Source organism: Mastigoproctus giganteus, chromosome 11, assembly GCF_048544385.1.
Source record: "Mastigoproctus giganteus isolate SK-2022 chromosome 11, ASM4854438v1, whole genome shotgun sequence".
Lineage (NCBI taxonomy): Eukaryota > Metazoa > Arthropoda > Arachnida > Uropygi > Thelyphonidae > Mastigoproctus > Mastigoproctus giganteus.
The window spans coordinates 130073886-130091635 of NC_143585.1; the positions used below are offsets into that span (position 1 = coordinate 130073886).

General features: G+C 37.5%; 1 protein-coding gene across 1 annotated transcript in view; it reads left to right on the forward strand.

Moving 5' to 3' along the window:
* Ir25a (ionotropic receptor 25a) overlaps positions 1 to 17750 on the forward strand; it is a 79667-nt gene that overhangs the window by 12146 nt on the left and 49771 nt on the right. The window contains exons 3-5 of the mRNA XM_090385314.1: positions 8886 to 9029; positions 12949 to 13257; positions 17121 to 17296. Coding sequence (XP_090241440.1) covers positions 8886 to 9029; positions 12949 to 13257; positions 17121 to 17296 — 629 coding nt within the window. The remainder of the gene's footprint in view (positions 1 to 8885; positions 9030 to 12948; positions 13258 to 17120; positions 17297 to 17750) is intronic.

The window sequence follows — 17750 nt, forward strand, 5'->3', positions numbered from 1 at the left end:
TACTGTATATGATATAAAAATTATTTTTTACATCCATTTCCTTTATAACCACATCACAGTATCCAATTAAATTTGTTAGAAAAGACTTCCACTTAAACCCATGCTGTGGCTTAATTACTACTACGATCTTGTCTAGATGATCCTGCTATGCTTCTTTAACCAGTGACTACATTATTTTCCCATGAACATAAGTTAAACTAACTGGTCCGTAATTACTAGTGACACCCTTCTATCCCCCTTTGTGAATTGGGGATACATTTTCACATTTCCAGTCTGTGGGGACTTCCGCTGAGTCCAAGGATGTTCTCATAATTATGGCTAAGACTTTGCTTTAGCCATAATTAATAAAATTGGATAGATCCCTTCCACCCCGGGTGCCTTCCTTATGTTTAAATTCAACAATTTCTCCTCCACTTTGCTCTTAGTTATTATAAAATCAATTAAGCATCCTGTTACAATTTGATAAACTTCTGCCATTTCACTCCCGTAATAACTCCTCATGTGTAAATGTACATGCAAAATACTCAGTTTGCCAGCTATCTGAGCAGGATCATCAAATAGTCGAACCATCGATACGAAGTGGACCAGTCTGTTTCATCCCCTTCCTTTTAGAGTTTATATAAGTAAAGTAGCCCTTGCTGTTTTTCTTTGCATCCATTGCCAAAGGATGCCCTTCATTTTTCTACCTTCCTTTGTGACTTGATCAATATAGACTAGCTTATATCTGCCATAGGCTTCTGTGTCGCTTGATAAATTTATATGCATCCCATGCATTTTTCTTCTCTGTCACGAGTCGCATTAATTCATCTGACATCCATTTGGGCCTAAACCTTGAACAGTATTTCTTAATAGCTATGAAAAGCCTAGTAGCTTCTACGATTACTTCCTTGAATGCTCTCGTTTAGAATTTGCTGTTGGTAACATCATCAGATAGTAACATCATCATAGACTTATTCTAAAATGATAATAATTTTAGAATGAGTCTATAAGCTTTAAATTCACATGAGAAAGGACAGCATCTGAGCATTTTCCCCTCAGTTTTCCATGGGAGTTAAAGAAGAAAGCGTGCTTTTTGCATAACAAATAAAGGAAGAGCTGATCTCTGCCAACAGATCGACTCTCCCAATTTTTTTTTATTGTTTAAAGACGTTTTTACTGGCGTTATTCCAAACATTTTGTAACGAAAAACCGTCATGCGAAAAGCGTTGCGAAAATTTATTCCAGTTTAATTTACCTTCCACTAGACAAAATTTAATGAAATTTTGCACGGAGCTTCATCATAGCTCTATACCAGAGGAAAAACTTTCCAACCTCTGAAAATCGCAGTAGTTTTTCCAGGATAGTGGAAAATATAAACACGTGATCGAGGAAATTTTTTCACGTAATAAACGTGATAATGTGGACGTATAGCATATCATTGGAAAGCTAAGGACTTTAGAAACAAAAATATTATGGTTTTAAGATACTTTCAGAAATTGGGAAAACGGGTTAATTCGAAAACGCATCTGGTTTTAAGTCACTTGGTGTTTTTATATTGAATGTATTTTTTTTTCTTTACAATTAAACTCTGAGGCTGGAAAAGAGTTGTGCACATTTATGAAAACATTCTTCAACTTGGACATGTCATCAGATCTTTCGATAAATCGTAATAGAACAAATAGATGGCGTATTTAGTCGTGAACTGTTCAATGTAAAAATTATATATCTTACTTTAGTCTTCACAGACCAATACTTTCAGTAACTGATACGTAATTATTATTAATAAAATAAAAACATTATATTATTATCAGTGAATTTTATTAATATCTTAAAATTAAAACGTTTTTAACGCCTTCCGATGACTCTTAAATGTAAAACACGTTAAATATGCTAGCGGCAGGACACATTATGTACCTGCTACAGAATTTTTAAAATTTTATTTATATCGGTTTTATGGCGTATCAGCATCTTATGCTATGTTGTGTATTATGTCTGTACAAGTACATGTTCATTCACAGGAAAATCAGCATATCGTGGAAATTAAAAAAAAGAATAGATCACGTTGAATCCCATGTGATTTATTCCTGAATATTAACCTCCGCTTGAGATCGTTTAACTGCAGGTCCAACAGAAGAGACTTTTAAGAATTCCTGCAGTCGCTGACAGGATTCGAACCCAGACTTCTCCAAACGAGTGAAAAGTGAGGAAACTTCTGTACTCTCAAGGAAGAGCTATATATTTTCAAACTGCCTTCAGTTAAGTTGTGTAGGTTCTCAGTTTTCAGGGAGCGAAAATATTTATCCAGAGAGAATCGATCGTTGGCTAGAAAGTTGCCAGTAATAATTGATCTTCCATACATGCTAAATGAGAGTATTATTATCGTTCGTACAAACAGCATTGCTTGCTGCAATGCTGTTTGTGAGGGAATATACGTATTGTTTGTGTCGCTGTTGCCATGAGAACTGCATGACAATAAAAGCAGAAATTCTGTAACATACACATTCGTTTCTGCCAAAAAACTCTGTTTGACCAATTCCGTCACAAAGAAAACCACATGCAATACGCCAGTCGATAGTGTCTGCTGAATAATAAGCTGATGAGTTCTCGGGGGAAGGGGGATGGTATAAATCGTAAATCATTTAATATTTGTGCGCATGCCAAAAAAAGTATAGGGTCTCATCGCGCTAAGATCTTTTTGTGCTCCCAACCCGAAGCACAGAAAAAGTATTTCTTATCCAGAAAATGAAACAGTAGGAAAAGAACACAGATATACGCATACTGGCCAAAATATTAGCACTCTCATCTCATATCAAGGCGCTTAGGTGTGTGTTAAACTCCAAAGAATAAGGCTACGAGGCGTTAGTATATTATATCTGTAATTAGGTAATTGAGTGAATACTTCGTTCGGCTTGTTGTTTGCTGGACAAAAAAACCTGAGAGAAAAATCACAAAAAAAAAAAAAAATCACGTAATCAGTTTCTGAGAAAAAAGCTCACAAAATTCTGGTATTCTTAATGGGATTTGGCTTTTTTCCACTAGGTGTGTGAGGTCGGTAATTATAACCACTGCGCTACACGCGAGAGCTTCACGATGCTTACAATAGCATAGATTAGTCACCTGTGGTCCACCAGTTGGCGTAATTGTTTCTGTTGATATTGCGCTGACACCTAACACCATGAGATGCCACTATGTATATTATATGAATAAATTTCCTGTTTTTTATTTGTTTGTCTGCTGGATGAAAAAAATCAGTTTCTGTGAGATCGTATCCTCTAACCTCAGACCAGCTAATTTGGCCAAGGTGAGACATCTCAAATTTCTTCCGTCTGTGGGATTAGAACCTATGCCTTTTGTTTTGGAAGTACAGTGATTGTAACGATTGTGCTACTTGAGACGGTAGCACACTGGTTACAATCGTACCCGAGTCTCTAAAAACGGATTTCTGCTCTGCGAGCACCAAATTTCGATTTGCCAACGCAAAGATACGCCTGTAAAGGTAGTTCTGCCGCATTACTCGCAGACCTTACTCGTGTGTTGTTCGCCATTGAAAGGCTGTTCTCACGGGTGTTTAGCGATAGTCTCGAAGTCCAAAATTACAACTTTGATCGTGCATTTAAAACTCTTTTAACGCAGTCAATAAACTTGTAACTTTGAGAATTGGAAACAAAGAATTTAAATGCATTCCCATTGTAATGTATTCCAAATTTTTCAGCTTTTGGCTGAATATATTTGCTACGATACGCTGCGATAGCTTGCTACTTTTGGGACCAGTTGTACAATCTCCATAAAGGGGCAACAGGCACAGTCTGGCACCAGCGGTGCTCACGAGTGCTTTAGCTGCGTTGTTGTTATTCATTCCAACTTTGTGCGACTTTCCCTGCCCACAGCAGACAGAATTCTCAAGGTGTATTTTCTATCAGACTCTGGTTTGTTTCGTCCAACAACTTGTATTTGAATTACACTAGTGTAGAAAGCTTACGAACAACAACAACAAAGAAGAAAATCAAAGGCTTTTTTATTTGATTATGTAAAATGCTAGCGAAACGTTCGCTTTAATGTATCTTAATACACAAAAAGACTGGGCTAAATTTCGATCTTAAATTATATAATTAAGAAAATTAGTTGCTTAATTACATAATTAGCAAATTACAAAATTAAGCAAATCCACAAGCCCTACTAATCGGTGTTATTTTTGCAGATAGAAATACAAGAGTAACATTAATTGCATGTTGAGAAAACGCGACTTAATTGCTGCTAGAAGTATCGATTCCTATTACTGAATAAGAGCTGACGCAACCTTAATGAGGTTTCTGAGAAAGTGACTTTTTTATTATTTTATTACTAGGTGGTCCCTGCCGCCTCTGACAACCCCGCCAAACAATATAAATATAAAAAAAAACAATGTAAATATAAAAACTGAGCTACAGTATCATATGAACAATGTCATATAGATACACATTTAGAATATCACATAGAAAACAAGGTACACAGCAAGCAATAATGTACTGAAAGTCTTTTCAAAGTCTGGAAACTCCAAGGACAAAATTACTCATCTTAAACAACAGTGCTCAGAGTAGAGCCTTAGAAAACCTGTAAGTTCTGCTTTCATCCTGCAGTGAATTGAAACTTGTCAAACCTCAGTCAGTTTTCTCTCTTACTTCAAAGCTCTCTGATGGAAAGGCACTACGTGATTCATACTGGGTGTGATGAACCACGATTCACAGCTTGACAACTTGAACAGGTTGGTTTCTAGTCCCTCGCTGGGCATTGCCGTTATGAGTGCCCCTCCTTGCACAGTGTGAACAATCTCCTTAGTATAGCAGCATCCTGCTCTATGCTCCTAACTAAGACAACTATGCCACATTGTTTTAAGGTAAACTATCCGAAATCGGTGGCTTCTCGACCAAATGAAATATATGTCCTCTTCGTTACAGAAAATTGCGTATTTTAAAACATATTAAAGGAACTCTGACTTCGAATCCTACTGCCTACTTTATCCCGGGATACCTTATTGTACTGAGGTCTGATGGGGGGGGGGGGGGGAGATGGAAACTTCGCTGATCATTCCAAAGCGACATACCCTCCTTTTCTCTGAAGGTAATGGTTCATTGTGAAAGTTCTGAGAATAGGGACTATCATCAATTAAAAGAAAGTTTGGATGACCACACTCCACAACGAATTCTCGGAGTAGCGCACCAGCACTACATCCAGTGCTCTAACCATCCTTAAATACTAATTTTCCTCTTTAAACTGCTCCAACAAAAGGGATAATATAAGGATTTCATCTCGATACCTTCAATTCCATATAGTCTGGTTAGGTTAGTCGAAGCACTATGCTTTCTGGACCATAGCAACAACAAAAACAAAAAGGCAACCAACAACAAAAAGGTCATAATTCAATTGTTGTTCTTGGGGTTTAGGAGCATCAGTGACTAAGTTCATATTGCTCCATGTATACTGCCTGTAAATTGCGTGCGTTTTTCTGAGGTCGATTTCTGTTTGATGGACGAAAAACCCGAATTTACGGGAGTAAAACCATGCTATCCTCGCCTGAGACCGGCAAACTCAGCCATGATGAAAGGGCAATCTTGTTATTTGGTTTTTAGGAGCATTAGCAACTAAGGCCATATTTCTCCGGGAATATGCGGGTCATTCCCTTGACCTTTCCGCATCCTCCGTATTTGGTGGTGACGGGCTCGAACCTCGGTCTAATCAAGAAGCGTGTTCTACGCACTACTACTCCTTCCCACCTGGCTACGGAGGCGCATGAAAAGGCCTATAAAAATTCCTCCCGTCATCAACGAGATTCGAACTCAGGTCTTTTCCACCCGGTGTGGGGAGAACGGCGATCCTACCAACTGTGCTACCCACTAGGGCCATAATCCATTACAGCGATGCTTGACAACTTGTAACAACAACTGGCAACTTGTAATTTCATGCTCGCAAAAGTTTGACTATTTCGCAAATTACTCTGCTTCAAATGCAACCAGTTCTCTGGTAACATTTGAAACCACAGCATCACATCCAGAGCTCTGACCAAAGCTCTGGTCAGATTGATTTCAGCAAGGACGATATAATCAATAGTTTTGTATTCAATGTTGAATACATTAAGATAACGCTTTCTAAACTTAAGGATTACTATTTAGCTGGCTCCCTGTCATATACTTCTGGAAAGAAACGCTCTCGTTTCCTCAGACGAATTCTTCTCCACCCCTTTAATCAGTCTTTGAAGATACATAACCAGATCACTTATAAACGTTCAAGAAGGCGTGTGTATAACTTCAGAAAATGAAAAATATATAGAAATATATTCGAATTGTTTAGAAATAACTAACTGCTTCATAATTGCTGGTTATTTCATATTTTAGAGGTTTAGGCGCATCAAAAATGATATTGTTCACGATAAAGAAGCTTTATCGTGAACAATATAATTTGCTGTTTGCTAGGCGAAAAGCGGGAGGAAAAACTATGCTACCATCTTCTGAGACCGACAAACTCAGCCACGTCGTGAAAAAGGCCCGCAAAAATTCCTTGCGTCTTTGACGGCATTTGAACGTCACTTCAGGGTCTTTTCCATCCGTATGGGGAGGACAGTAATTATACCAACTGTGCTATCCACGATGGCTTCACATAATGGCATGGTAACAAGAATTCTCAAGAAAAAGGTCCGTTGCATAAGACCTTTTCAGAGAAATAGTCAAGAACGGGCAGATCACATGTTCAGGGTCCAGATTTTTTCACGCTAGGGATCCAGGATACCATAGTTTGAAAACACTCTCAAACCATGGTATCCTGGATCTGTTGTGCTCCAAAATCATCAGCTACTCCAGTAACCGTGTACACAGTTATTATCCAAGTTGAATTTTACCTTGGGAACAAAATAAAATCATATGAGCGAATTTTACCCTGAATGTAGCATACCATTAGTCTCGTCCCTAGGTCCATTACTTTTTTTTTCATGAGAGATTAAAAATCTCGGGCTCATCAATGGCTATTCATCTGTCCATATGCTCATGTTCGCTAATGCAGTTAAGTTTTTCTCTTCTGTTCGGCCACCGATGATAGTAACTATTGAACTTCTTCAGCAAACGATAGCCATATTTTTACAATGGACAGAGGGCCACTATTAATCATTCAAAATACTCCTATTCATTATTTTTTTCGACGTTTCCTTCTTCCACCCTTCGGAAAAGTGTCTTAGTGTGTAAACCTTCTAATGAGGCTAGTTATTGTGTTTAACCATTCCAATACAATAAGGGAACATTTAAATTTTATTTTTAACAAATATTCCGTCATAATTCGGAATATTTTAGATTCTAAGGAATATTTGTAGTCTTGCATTTATACATCTGACAGAACTAAAAAGGCCTTTGGCAAGACACATAGCTGGAAGACATGATGACAGATGGTGGACTAAGAAAATAACAGAATGGTACCCAAGAGGAGCTAGAAGAAAACCTGGAAAACATTGACGGAGATGGACAGATGAAATTCACAAGTATGTGGGTAGTAAATGGATGGCCATTGCACACAAAAAGAACTGGAAAGTTGCTGAAGAGGCCTTCATCCTGCAGTGGATTGAGAATGGCTGATGATGATGATTTATATATCGGACTGGATTCCAGTCCATTTCCACGGAAAGATTCTTTATCGGCTTTTAACACAGTTGCTAAATTCCCAGAAACTCAAGTTTGTCTGAAAGGGGCAAACCGATCGAATTTGTTTCTTTCGCCCTTAACATGCATAATAACAACCACCACATGGCGGAGAACCTGATCTTGTCACTACATACGGCGCATTAGCATCGGAGGCCATGTGGTGCTATGGGCATTATGTTTGTAAAAGAGTGCGTGCCTATGTGGAACGGCCCGATCTGCTCGTTGTGTGGACTAAAATCCAGAATAACTGGGGAGTAGGAAAATGCCGATCTCAGGAGCAGGGAACAGGTCTTCCTCTTCAGGAAACCAACTCTCTCCTCCTGATATAATCTTGAGCGAAGAGTCCTTTATGAATTACATCGGTGACAGACGGAATTCGACCTTAGGCCTCTCCAAACGTGTGACAAGTGACAAAACCACTATACTATCACGCAGGCCATTATAGACGGTGGATATTTCGTTTAGTCTGTAGCCTACTTATATAGGTGATTTATTCAATATGAAAAAGGATTACATTCTTAGATTACATGCAGCAATGTCAATTATGTGCAACAGTAATACATTTTAAGTGAATCCATATACATCGTGAACAATATTACGAACCAATAGGAATGATGTTTCACAGAAACGAGTATTAACTAATTTCTTTGAAATGTGGTGAAATCAATGAATATTAGCTCAACAGAAAAAATTACGTGTATTAAGAGCAAAATTTGTTTTTTTAGAAAAAATACAAAAAACACAGACTGCTTTGGAATTAAAGCAGTTTGGGTTTTCTGAAATTAAAATTGGTACTGTGCTTCTCCATCATGTGCCATGTTTGCATTTCTGACGAATCTGAGCCCTCAGATAAGGGAGCAATAAATTTAGAAGCAATATTTTCCTTTGATATGAATTTCCGAATAAAACATTTTTTGAAAAACCAGACTTCGCACTTTGCTGTTATTCTCTATACTCTCTTCAACTAAAGATAAGCCTTCCAAAGATGTATTAGAATAACCGCTTGTCCTTCTGGCGCAATGAAAAAGACATCATCCAGTCGCAGTAAGCTTTAAGCTAAAGTTGATCATCACATATGACAAGTACAGTCTCCTCCGTTGTTTTGGAAAGGAAAACTGAGTTTCGTAATGCGACCTTGAAAGGTTCGTCTTTAGTTCGTCTAATAATTAAATAATTCAGGTTAAGTTCTTAACAGTATCCCATAGCTTCCATTAAACGTTGAAACTGATATCTTCACTTCAATTACAGTTGTTGTAACTGAAAAAGGTAACGCTGTAGCGTCTGATGTCGTCCCGAAAACTATAGAAAAACTTGTCAGGAGAGTGGTGAAAGGTGTTGACATCGGTTCTACAACTGAAATTCCACTGGATGATTCCGACATGGAAGAACAACGTAAGTCCAAGTAACGCTGTATGTCATAACTGTAATTTTAGCATGCGAAATTAATTTAACTATTCATATATTTTCTGGCTGAATAATATGGCTGCTCTGATAATGTTGCCTGCTTAATTTGACAACATAATAATTATCCCCAGCTGAGCATGGGCCCACCAGTTCTGGTCACTTTTACACTTTCACTGGTCTTTTTTCTGGGGTCTCTAGAAAAAAGACCAGTGAAACTTGGACATATGAGGAAAGGTAGAAAAACAAAGGTAAAATTAATAGTTGCCGCGAGTAATAACAGTTTACAAAAAACACAATTCATAGTTGTACATGACTGTACACTTCCTGGCCACTTTATTAGCATCATGAGCGAATAGGGTGTTGTACAACCCCCCCCCCGGCCGAATTTCACTGTAGTGGGCCGATTTGCTCAGAAAATTCTCCCCGTCTTTGCTCATATCGTGCTGATTTCCTTCGAGCGCAAGGCATGAGATGCTGACACTGGTTTCAGCTGGTCTGGCCATAGTGAGATTACGTACCGATAGCCTGATAACGATCCTCTCCCCTCACATGGGCACTCTGACCTTATGACTTTATTCCCTCACCGTCAAACTTTCTCCTGGTGGGCTCTACCACCCTAAAAACGTTATGCTGCTCTTAACAGTTCCCCCCCTGTGGAGGGTAGGGACTGTTAAGAGCAGGGATGCTCCTCTATCCCCACATAACTTCTAACTCCTAGTGGAAGCCTTCCTATCAACCACCATCCATAACTCAAACTGTAATCCCCCAAGCTCCCTTCCAATAACAACTTATACCGTTATTTTTAAGGGGTCCTCCTTGATAAGGCTCAGGTGAAACCAAGGTTCGCCCAGACAGAGAACCTAATCCCTACTACCTGGGCTCGCTTCCTGTGCCTGGTACGGTTACTAGGAGTCGGTGGTGCTCCACCCACACTGTCTAGCCTTTACAGGGCACTCAGCATAAGAACTGATCGGGAAGCTGTGGGGAACCACCGGTGCCGCTTGATCCGAAACACTATGTACTATGTTCAATTATGCTCTGGAGTTCATAGAGCCCTTCATTTGGATCTCAGGACAATTAGTAATCCACTTCTTCTAACGGTACACAACAGGAAGTTTGTATCGTGTTTCCCTACATGTTTTCACTCAACTATCGGCTAAAAAGCATTTATGGGGATTCATTAGGCTATATGACTTTGCCTCTACTCCCCCTTTGTCCACCAGCTGCGTCCCTAGCACGAAATAAACAGTATTTTTCAGGTGGAATCAGAGATCAGTAGCTTCCGCAAAGGTCTCGTACACCAATACTGCATTCTTTGTAGGACTATTCCATAGTGAAGATACTTTTCTTTTGTAATATTCCCTCATTAAAATCACACATTAATTCTTCTGTCGTCGAAAGCCTTTGCGAGGTTTACTCTTCATAATCCACTCCAGATATCTCACTCAGCAACTTCACATTTTCAGTCGCAGTTGGGTCTGTTCACGGATGTTTTCTGAATATTTCTGCATTGGCATTAAAGACTCAAATGGACTATTCTTTTTACACTCGATATGTGCAGTGGTCCTCTTTTCTGCAGCACCTGATAAACATGCATTTGCACACAAACACTGTGTCCTCTTCGATCTTCATACTTTTTATACACTTCTGCATATAGCTCAAACTTACATAGTCTTAATAAAGTAGCAAGGCAGTATATTTTTATTAAATGAATCTCTACATTTCGTTTTATGGTCATCAGTCTAATTTAGATAAAGATAGATTTATTAGCCTTATTTCAGAGTTTGGTGAGTGGCGATGAAAATTTCAGCAATATGCAAAGTTGTATCCATGCTTGAAAGTTAACTCGGATGAATTCCAAGAACCTGAAGTTAGCCAAGGTCCCCATAACTCTTAACATCAACGAAATTCTAGATGTTAACAGGGTCTAATTCTTCTGTCAGTCATTTCACCATAAACCAAACTTAATTAATGTGAAACGGTAAGCGAGAGAGTAGAATTAAATTCCAAAAGAAGGATTGAAATTTTCATGGACCGGCAGGCGTGTTTGTTTGCACGCCTAGATTTCAGAGAACATTCTGTTGATTAGAAACTGAAGACGCTGATAAAATAGTAACTAGTAATTTTTCAAGCATAATTTGGAAACTATTATTCCATGAGGCTATTGGTTTCATTATTATTGGTTCTTAAGTCATTATTCCATGAGGCTATTGGTTCTCAAGTCATTATTCCATGGTGAATCTATCACTTCTTTATACTATGGGGAGAGAAGAATATAAGAAAGTGGTCCATTTATTCCGCGTTGTGGTGTGCTGGGACATTTGGTTTGGTGTAAAGAGCAACTGAAAAGGTTCCGTTTCCTTGCTTAGAATCTTTGTCTTTCTAGGAAAAGAAGGCATTCTGCTTCAGCATCTGAAATAGTTTCTATTCGTCAATCAACTCATTGAAAGGATGGATCTATGAGTTCCATTTTAATTTCGGTAAGCAAATTATTTCTTCTTAAAAACAGTTGACAGATGATTATTCCACCGTCGTCCCAAAACGCGGTGGAATAGACAGACAGCCAGCAAGCCAAGGTGATTCCGCGAAATTTTGCATCTTCCATATTGTGGTCCGAATAATAAAACTAGTCCAATACAAAAGCCAGTTCATGGCAGTTCCTAGAGAGATTTATCAGAGAGTTCCAGGGATCCATTGAACAAAAGGAGTTTAGTCATGCGGCGTTCATAGACTTGAGAGGGATAGAATCATCTTGTCGCTTGGAGGCAGTTGTTCTGACCAGCCATTGCATATTTTGTACCCTCAATACGGATGCGAAAGAGCAAATAGACTGAAGGCAGGTGGCCTGAGTTAAAATATTTGGTAACTCTTTCTCCCGTTATCACTGCTGTGGCAGTTAATGAAAATTCTGTTGAGTTGTTGTTTCAGCCATGCAGCGAAGTACAGTACAGTGAAACCCAAGACTTTCATGAAGAAGGAAGGCTGAAACACATATGACACTGAAGCCGTCTGCAAACATTTCCGCCACAGATAAGAGGGCAATGGCTGGTATAAGATCTACTGGACAGCAGCAGTTTTGTAAGAATGAGGAATAAATAGCCAAGACGACTTCAAAAATTGTAATAAATAGCACAGCTTGTAGATAATAGCGTTATGTTAGATAACTGTTATTCAACGAGTGAGTGAAAGAGCATTTACAGCAGCCCATTCTCGAATGAACTCGCTACAAAAAAACATTATTTCAGAAAAGACTTCAATGCCCAATGAAGACCTTTAACGTTTAATTCAAGACTTTTTGTACCTTTATACACATCATATGTCATAATGGAAATTTACTTCTACAGTTCACTGAAATTTTCTCTTTGAAATTAGAGCACTGGTTGAACAGGAGATAGCTTCCTCACGCAAAATCGTGAGGAAGCTATCTCCTGTTCAACAGTTTTGTTTGAAACTGTGAATGACACCTTATCAACTGAATACAATAACGGCAAGGTTATTTAATTTACTTAAGAGTTTGGTAACTTATTGAAATTCTGTCTGTGACTGCAAGAGGTCTTTCTATATTTTTGAACCCAATACAGAGTCCATTAATCTAAGGCAAAGTCATAATCCCGCCCACCAACACACACAAACCTTTGGAATACGCAATCTAGAGACAAGATACATCATATTGTTCCTTGAGTTTTTGCGCTTGGCGAACCAAAACAACTATACCTTACTGATTGGTTAATGAATCTCTAAGGATTAAAGAAAACTTCTACATATTTGTAAGTTAATTTTAATCGCAAGGTAAAGAAATTTCATGTGGAGATTTTTGTGAATTGAATGTACATCATGTATCCTAAGGAAAGAAAATTAAAATTACAACAAAAAATTTGAAATAAAATACATCATATCTGTTTTGTAGTTTGTAAAAAGCTCTTTGAGGGCGAAAAACCTCCAACTATACTAATTGATACTACAAGACGTCCTGGCTACACAGACAACAGACCTTCAGCCATGCTGAAGAAAATGGTTAGAGAAATGGGAATTCCTACTGTAACCGCTACATTCGGAAGAAGAAGTGGAATTGCCGAGTGGGAAAAATTGGATCAAATCGAGAAGAATTTCTTAGTCCAGATTCCACCCCCTGGGGACATTATCACTCAAGTAGTTCGTGATATTGCGTCCAAACAGAACATGAGCACAGCTGCCGTGCTGTTCGACAAGAATATTGGTAAGTAAAACGATAAGAAAAATGTATTCACTAATACTATGTTTCCTGGCACTCCATTATTGCTTAAAAAATTTAATTCGGGTCCTCACATAACTTTTCAGTTAATTTATTCGCTTATTATTTGTAGAGAGAGAGAGAGAGAGAGAGAGAGAGAGAGAGAGAGAGAGAGAGATAATGCATAAAAAATTAGTTTACGATATAATAATATCCGGATCATTCAGGCATGACATTTGATTAAAAAATTAAAACTGCTGTAGCTATCAATAACAGTAAATGTTTCGAGTGCAATATATACATTCCATTAAAACCTGACCTCATTTTGCGATGGCTGCATGATATTAGTAAAGTAGGCTATTGATTCTAATAGGGAAAGTGCGCTTTTTGCCTCATACTTGTCAAATGTACGTTTGTATTAAATATATTGTGGCACATCCTTAGATTGCGCTTGAAAGTATAATATCATTAGCAAAAAGGCTCTTCGTAGTATCGCTTGCTTAAGAAGCAATTAAGCTACACTTTATAGATCGTTAGAAGTTTCGAAAACCTTGACTGTTCAAAGTTGCAGGCTTCTCTTGATATAAATCAGAAGTCTGCAATATGGAGTAGCGCGGTACTGTTAGATACTTAAAATCAACATTTCCATTATTAAAGATTTCAACATTTTCATTTCCGTTTATTTAAACTTAGTTCTAAGATTATTTGTCAAACTTTTTATTTCTTTATTTAATGACAGATATTCCATTTTTAGGTCTATTAAACAAGTTCGACTGAAATGCAACTGATTTATTGAACCACACACACAAATTAACTCCAAAAGTATAAATTTTTGAAAACGCTATATCTACTCTACAGCATTGTTAGTTGTAACAAGTACATCGTTCCTGCTGCTTATTATTACATAATTTCTACTGCTTATTATATATCAGAAGTTGTAAAGCACGACTTAAACCATGAATGTTCATCAGAAACAGCTTGCTATTATTAAATGTTTTGTGTATGAAGTAAACATTCATTGGAAATATTCATAAATGACTGCATATGTACGATAACGATGCTGTCGATCGCCGCACAGCTGGTCGCCGGACCAAAGTGGATAAAGACTGCAGAAAACGTGTTCGTGTTCTGCAGATTTACCTGAGTGGTCAGTTTAAAATTACAATCAGGCCGCGGATTCTGGCCCTATGGAGTAGGAACGCGGTAGGAAAGCACACCAGTTTGCAGGTGTGATTCCTTCATATTTAATATCGTGAGTGGGTGGGGAATCCACTTTAAAAATAAACATTATTATGCCTCATATTTATCATAAAAGCACCATTAAGGCAATTAATTGCGATAGTATCATAGGTTTGCGATATCAACGCCTACTTGATGAATGTTATCTTTTTAGACAGCTTTCCTACTTTAATTCAAATATAATTATACTCTAAATTTTGTCAAATGGAATAAAATAAAAGTAGATTTTTATCAGCTTATGAATACCAAGGTCTACGAACAACATAAATTCGTTCTTTTAATTAATTAATGCACTAACATTAATTAATTTCTCGAATAACAAAGTTGCAATTAGAATTTAAATTGTATAAATTGACCATGCGGTATTCCCCAGAATAATATTCATTGAAATAAACTAATGGGCAACGTCGTAAAGCAGCATTAAATCTCAAAGCTGTTAAGGGTTGTTTTAAGTTCGTAAGCTGAATTTTAGTTTCTAAGAAGAGTATTTTTCGAATATTGATTCTGGCAGTTTCTGTTCAAGCGGAGCCAATAATAAAAAAAAAAAAAAAAGGCAGCTGATTTTGTGTCACGATGATTTCTTTATCTGTTTCTAGTTGCTACCTTGCGCCGTTTGCTGTTGCCTCTAGCGTGACTCTTACTGGCTGCTGTAAAGCACTTTACTGTCCAATGACGCCAACTTAACAGGCAGGATAGTATCATCCTTTGAATCGATTTCTCGGTACTTAGCTAGCTTCTTCCTTGCTTCCCAGCTTTGCTCAGTGAATTTTCATAAAAAGTGCTAAGGGATTGTCCGCAAAAATCGTCATGATGACTGCTTTTGCGGATCCCACTGTAATAAAACAGCATTCAGACAAGCGCAATTTTTGCATGTTTTTCTTACCACTTCACACACCGAAAAACATTTCCATTAAAGCCAAAAGGGTTTATTATTATTCTTATTATTATTCTTCTAATTTAAAAGAAATTGGATAATGACGATTACTGAAACGAAAAGGGTGATGTCTCATCACAATAAAAAACACAAACGCTATTTATAATATTCACTTGGCTGTATGAGTATAATCCCAACAAGTTCATATTAGACTTGGAGTTTTATACAGAGGAGAACATCATTTAAAATTTAGCTACGATTCGTTCATTGTATTAAGAAATGCCGGAAACAATTTAATCGAAGCGAAAAAGGTAGACTGGTTCTGACGGTCTAAATAAGAAGTAAATAATATTTCGCAACGAGGATACTTCTTGATTTTGATTGTCTGTCTTTGTGATTCCGCACGTCTACCGCTGAAAATTGTCAAGTCCACTTCTCATTAAGATGAACAGAAACGTTGCCAGTAACTGCAAGACGTCATAGGTTCTATAAATTTTAATAGCAATAACAGCCATTACTTATCTCAACAAAAGTAAAGGCCGCCATCTTGCATATAAGTGCAGTACTAATTAGCCATTAAAAACTAGCTCAGAACCAATTCAGGCAGGATACACTTTTGGAGCCTGTAAATTGGTTTAAAGCTAAAGCTACTGTAAAAGTTTAAAACTGACGGATTCACCTCTGCCAAGTAACAATTTTTAACAATAACAAAACTGTTACCAGCAGCAGATATTATATAAAAAATCCTATTAATTAAGAAGTTGCGTAAACTTCCGAATTTACATTGAATAAGTAATTATTAATAATTTTGCTGTTGAAGGTTAGTTGCCATACTCCATAACGCAATTTGTATGGCCTTTACACAAACAAACTTTTGACATTTTAGTTGTATTTGCTTGGGGCGCATCAACCCTTGGTTGGTTGATGCGCTTCGTAATGGAGTTCAGTTGACCCTTGGCTGATGTGCTTCGTAATGGAGTTCAGTATCGTATATTGAACTGTACAAGTGTGTATTCACAGCACGATTTGAATGTATCAGGGCTGGACAACTGGGGGTGGGTTCTACTCCCTTTGTCCGAGATGGGCCAACTATAGCCTGGATTAAACAGCCCTGTATCCCTCCAACAAGAGGTTTGAACCTAGACCTCTAGTGACAAACAGCAAACCCACTATATTACCGCACAGGACGAATTTCTATAGAAAGAACTATTCTTAATATTTCGATTGAGTATTAAATCATATATTTCATTTCCAATCATTAAAATGGCGCTGCCAGGACTACTCAAAGATTAGTCATTAAACATTCTACGGTCTTTTACATAAGTTTATTTATGTAAAAAGCACAAAACTGCTCTATAACTATAGCTCAAACGAATATGTAAAGGCATTCTCAAATAACGCAAGGGAAGAGAAAGAGAGGGTAGGGAAAGCAAAATGTAATGCCTTAAGGGGGGGATGTAGATGTCACTAATGTCATGTAACAGTTTTTCATAAAAGATGTGGCTTGAATTAGAGCATTCTTCTATGTGGTTGTGAATGGCCCCTGAAGAGAACGGCAGGAAAATTCATAAGAAGCTCAAGATAGGGATGGGCGAATTTTTTCACAGTAATGCAAGAATGAAGTCAAGCTAATAGGGAAAAGCGTTCAGTACAATTTGTCAAGATATACAGACAAAAAAAATCACTTAAGGCTTATTTGAACTGTGGAAAATTTTTACGATTGAATAATATTTTCTTTTTCTGGGAATTTTAACAGTTATGGACCATAAATACAGCACACTGCTAGAAAACATCCCTGTGAGACATATTATTCGCCTTGTAAACAACACAGAAGCGGATATCAGAGAAAAAACTGCACAGATGAAGACTGCAGACATCGCTAATTTTTTTGTTATTGGATCAAAGGAAACCTTGCAGAATGCTATGCAAGCGGTAAGCAGATACATTTTTAATTTCTTTAAATTCCAATTATGCATGTGCAACCACAGGTTGCACATAAATATTGTATTAAAAGGTTGTGTGTGAACGTGCGTATCTCATTTTTTAAGTCAGGGAACATAATTGTAGTCCGTTATTGCTTATATGGTATATCTGAACGTACCTTTCATTTCTTTTGAGAGTAATTTAATTTAAAAAATACAAATGAAAGTTTATCAGAATTACTCTTCACTTTAATGTTGAATTATATTTTATCCCATTTATGCCAAACCCTGGTAGACAAAGCCTAATTGTACACGATCCTGTCAAAAGTCATGGGACAGCCCTCTAACTGCAGAAAATTGTGTGTAATATGAATATGGTGGCTTATAAAGTTAATTAGCGGCTAGCCCTAAATTTATTTCAAAGGTATAACACAGAATAACGATTTAATGGAAAGAGAGCTAAC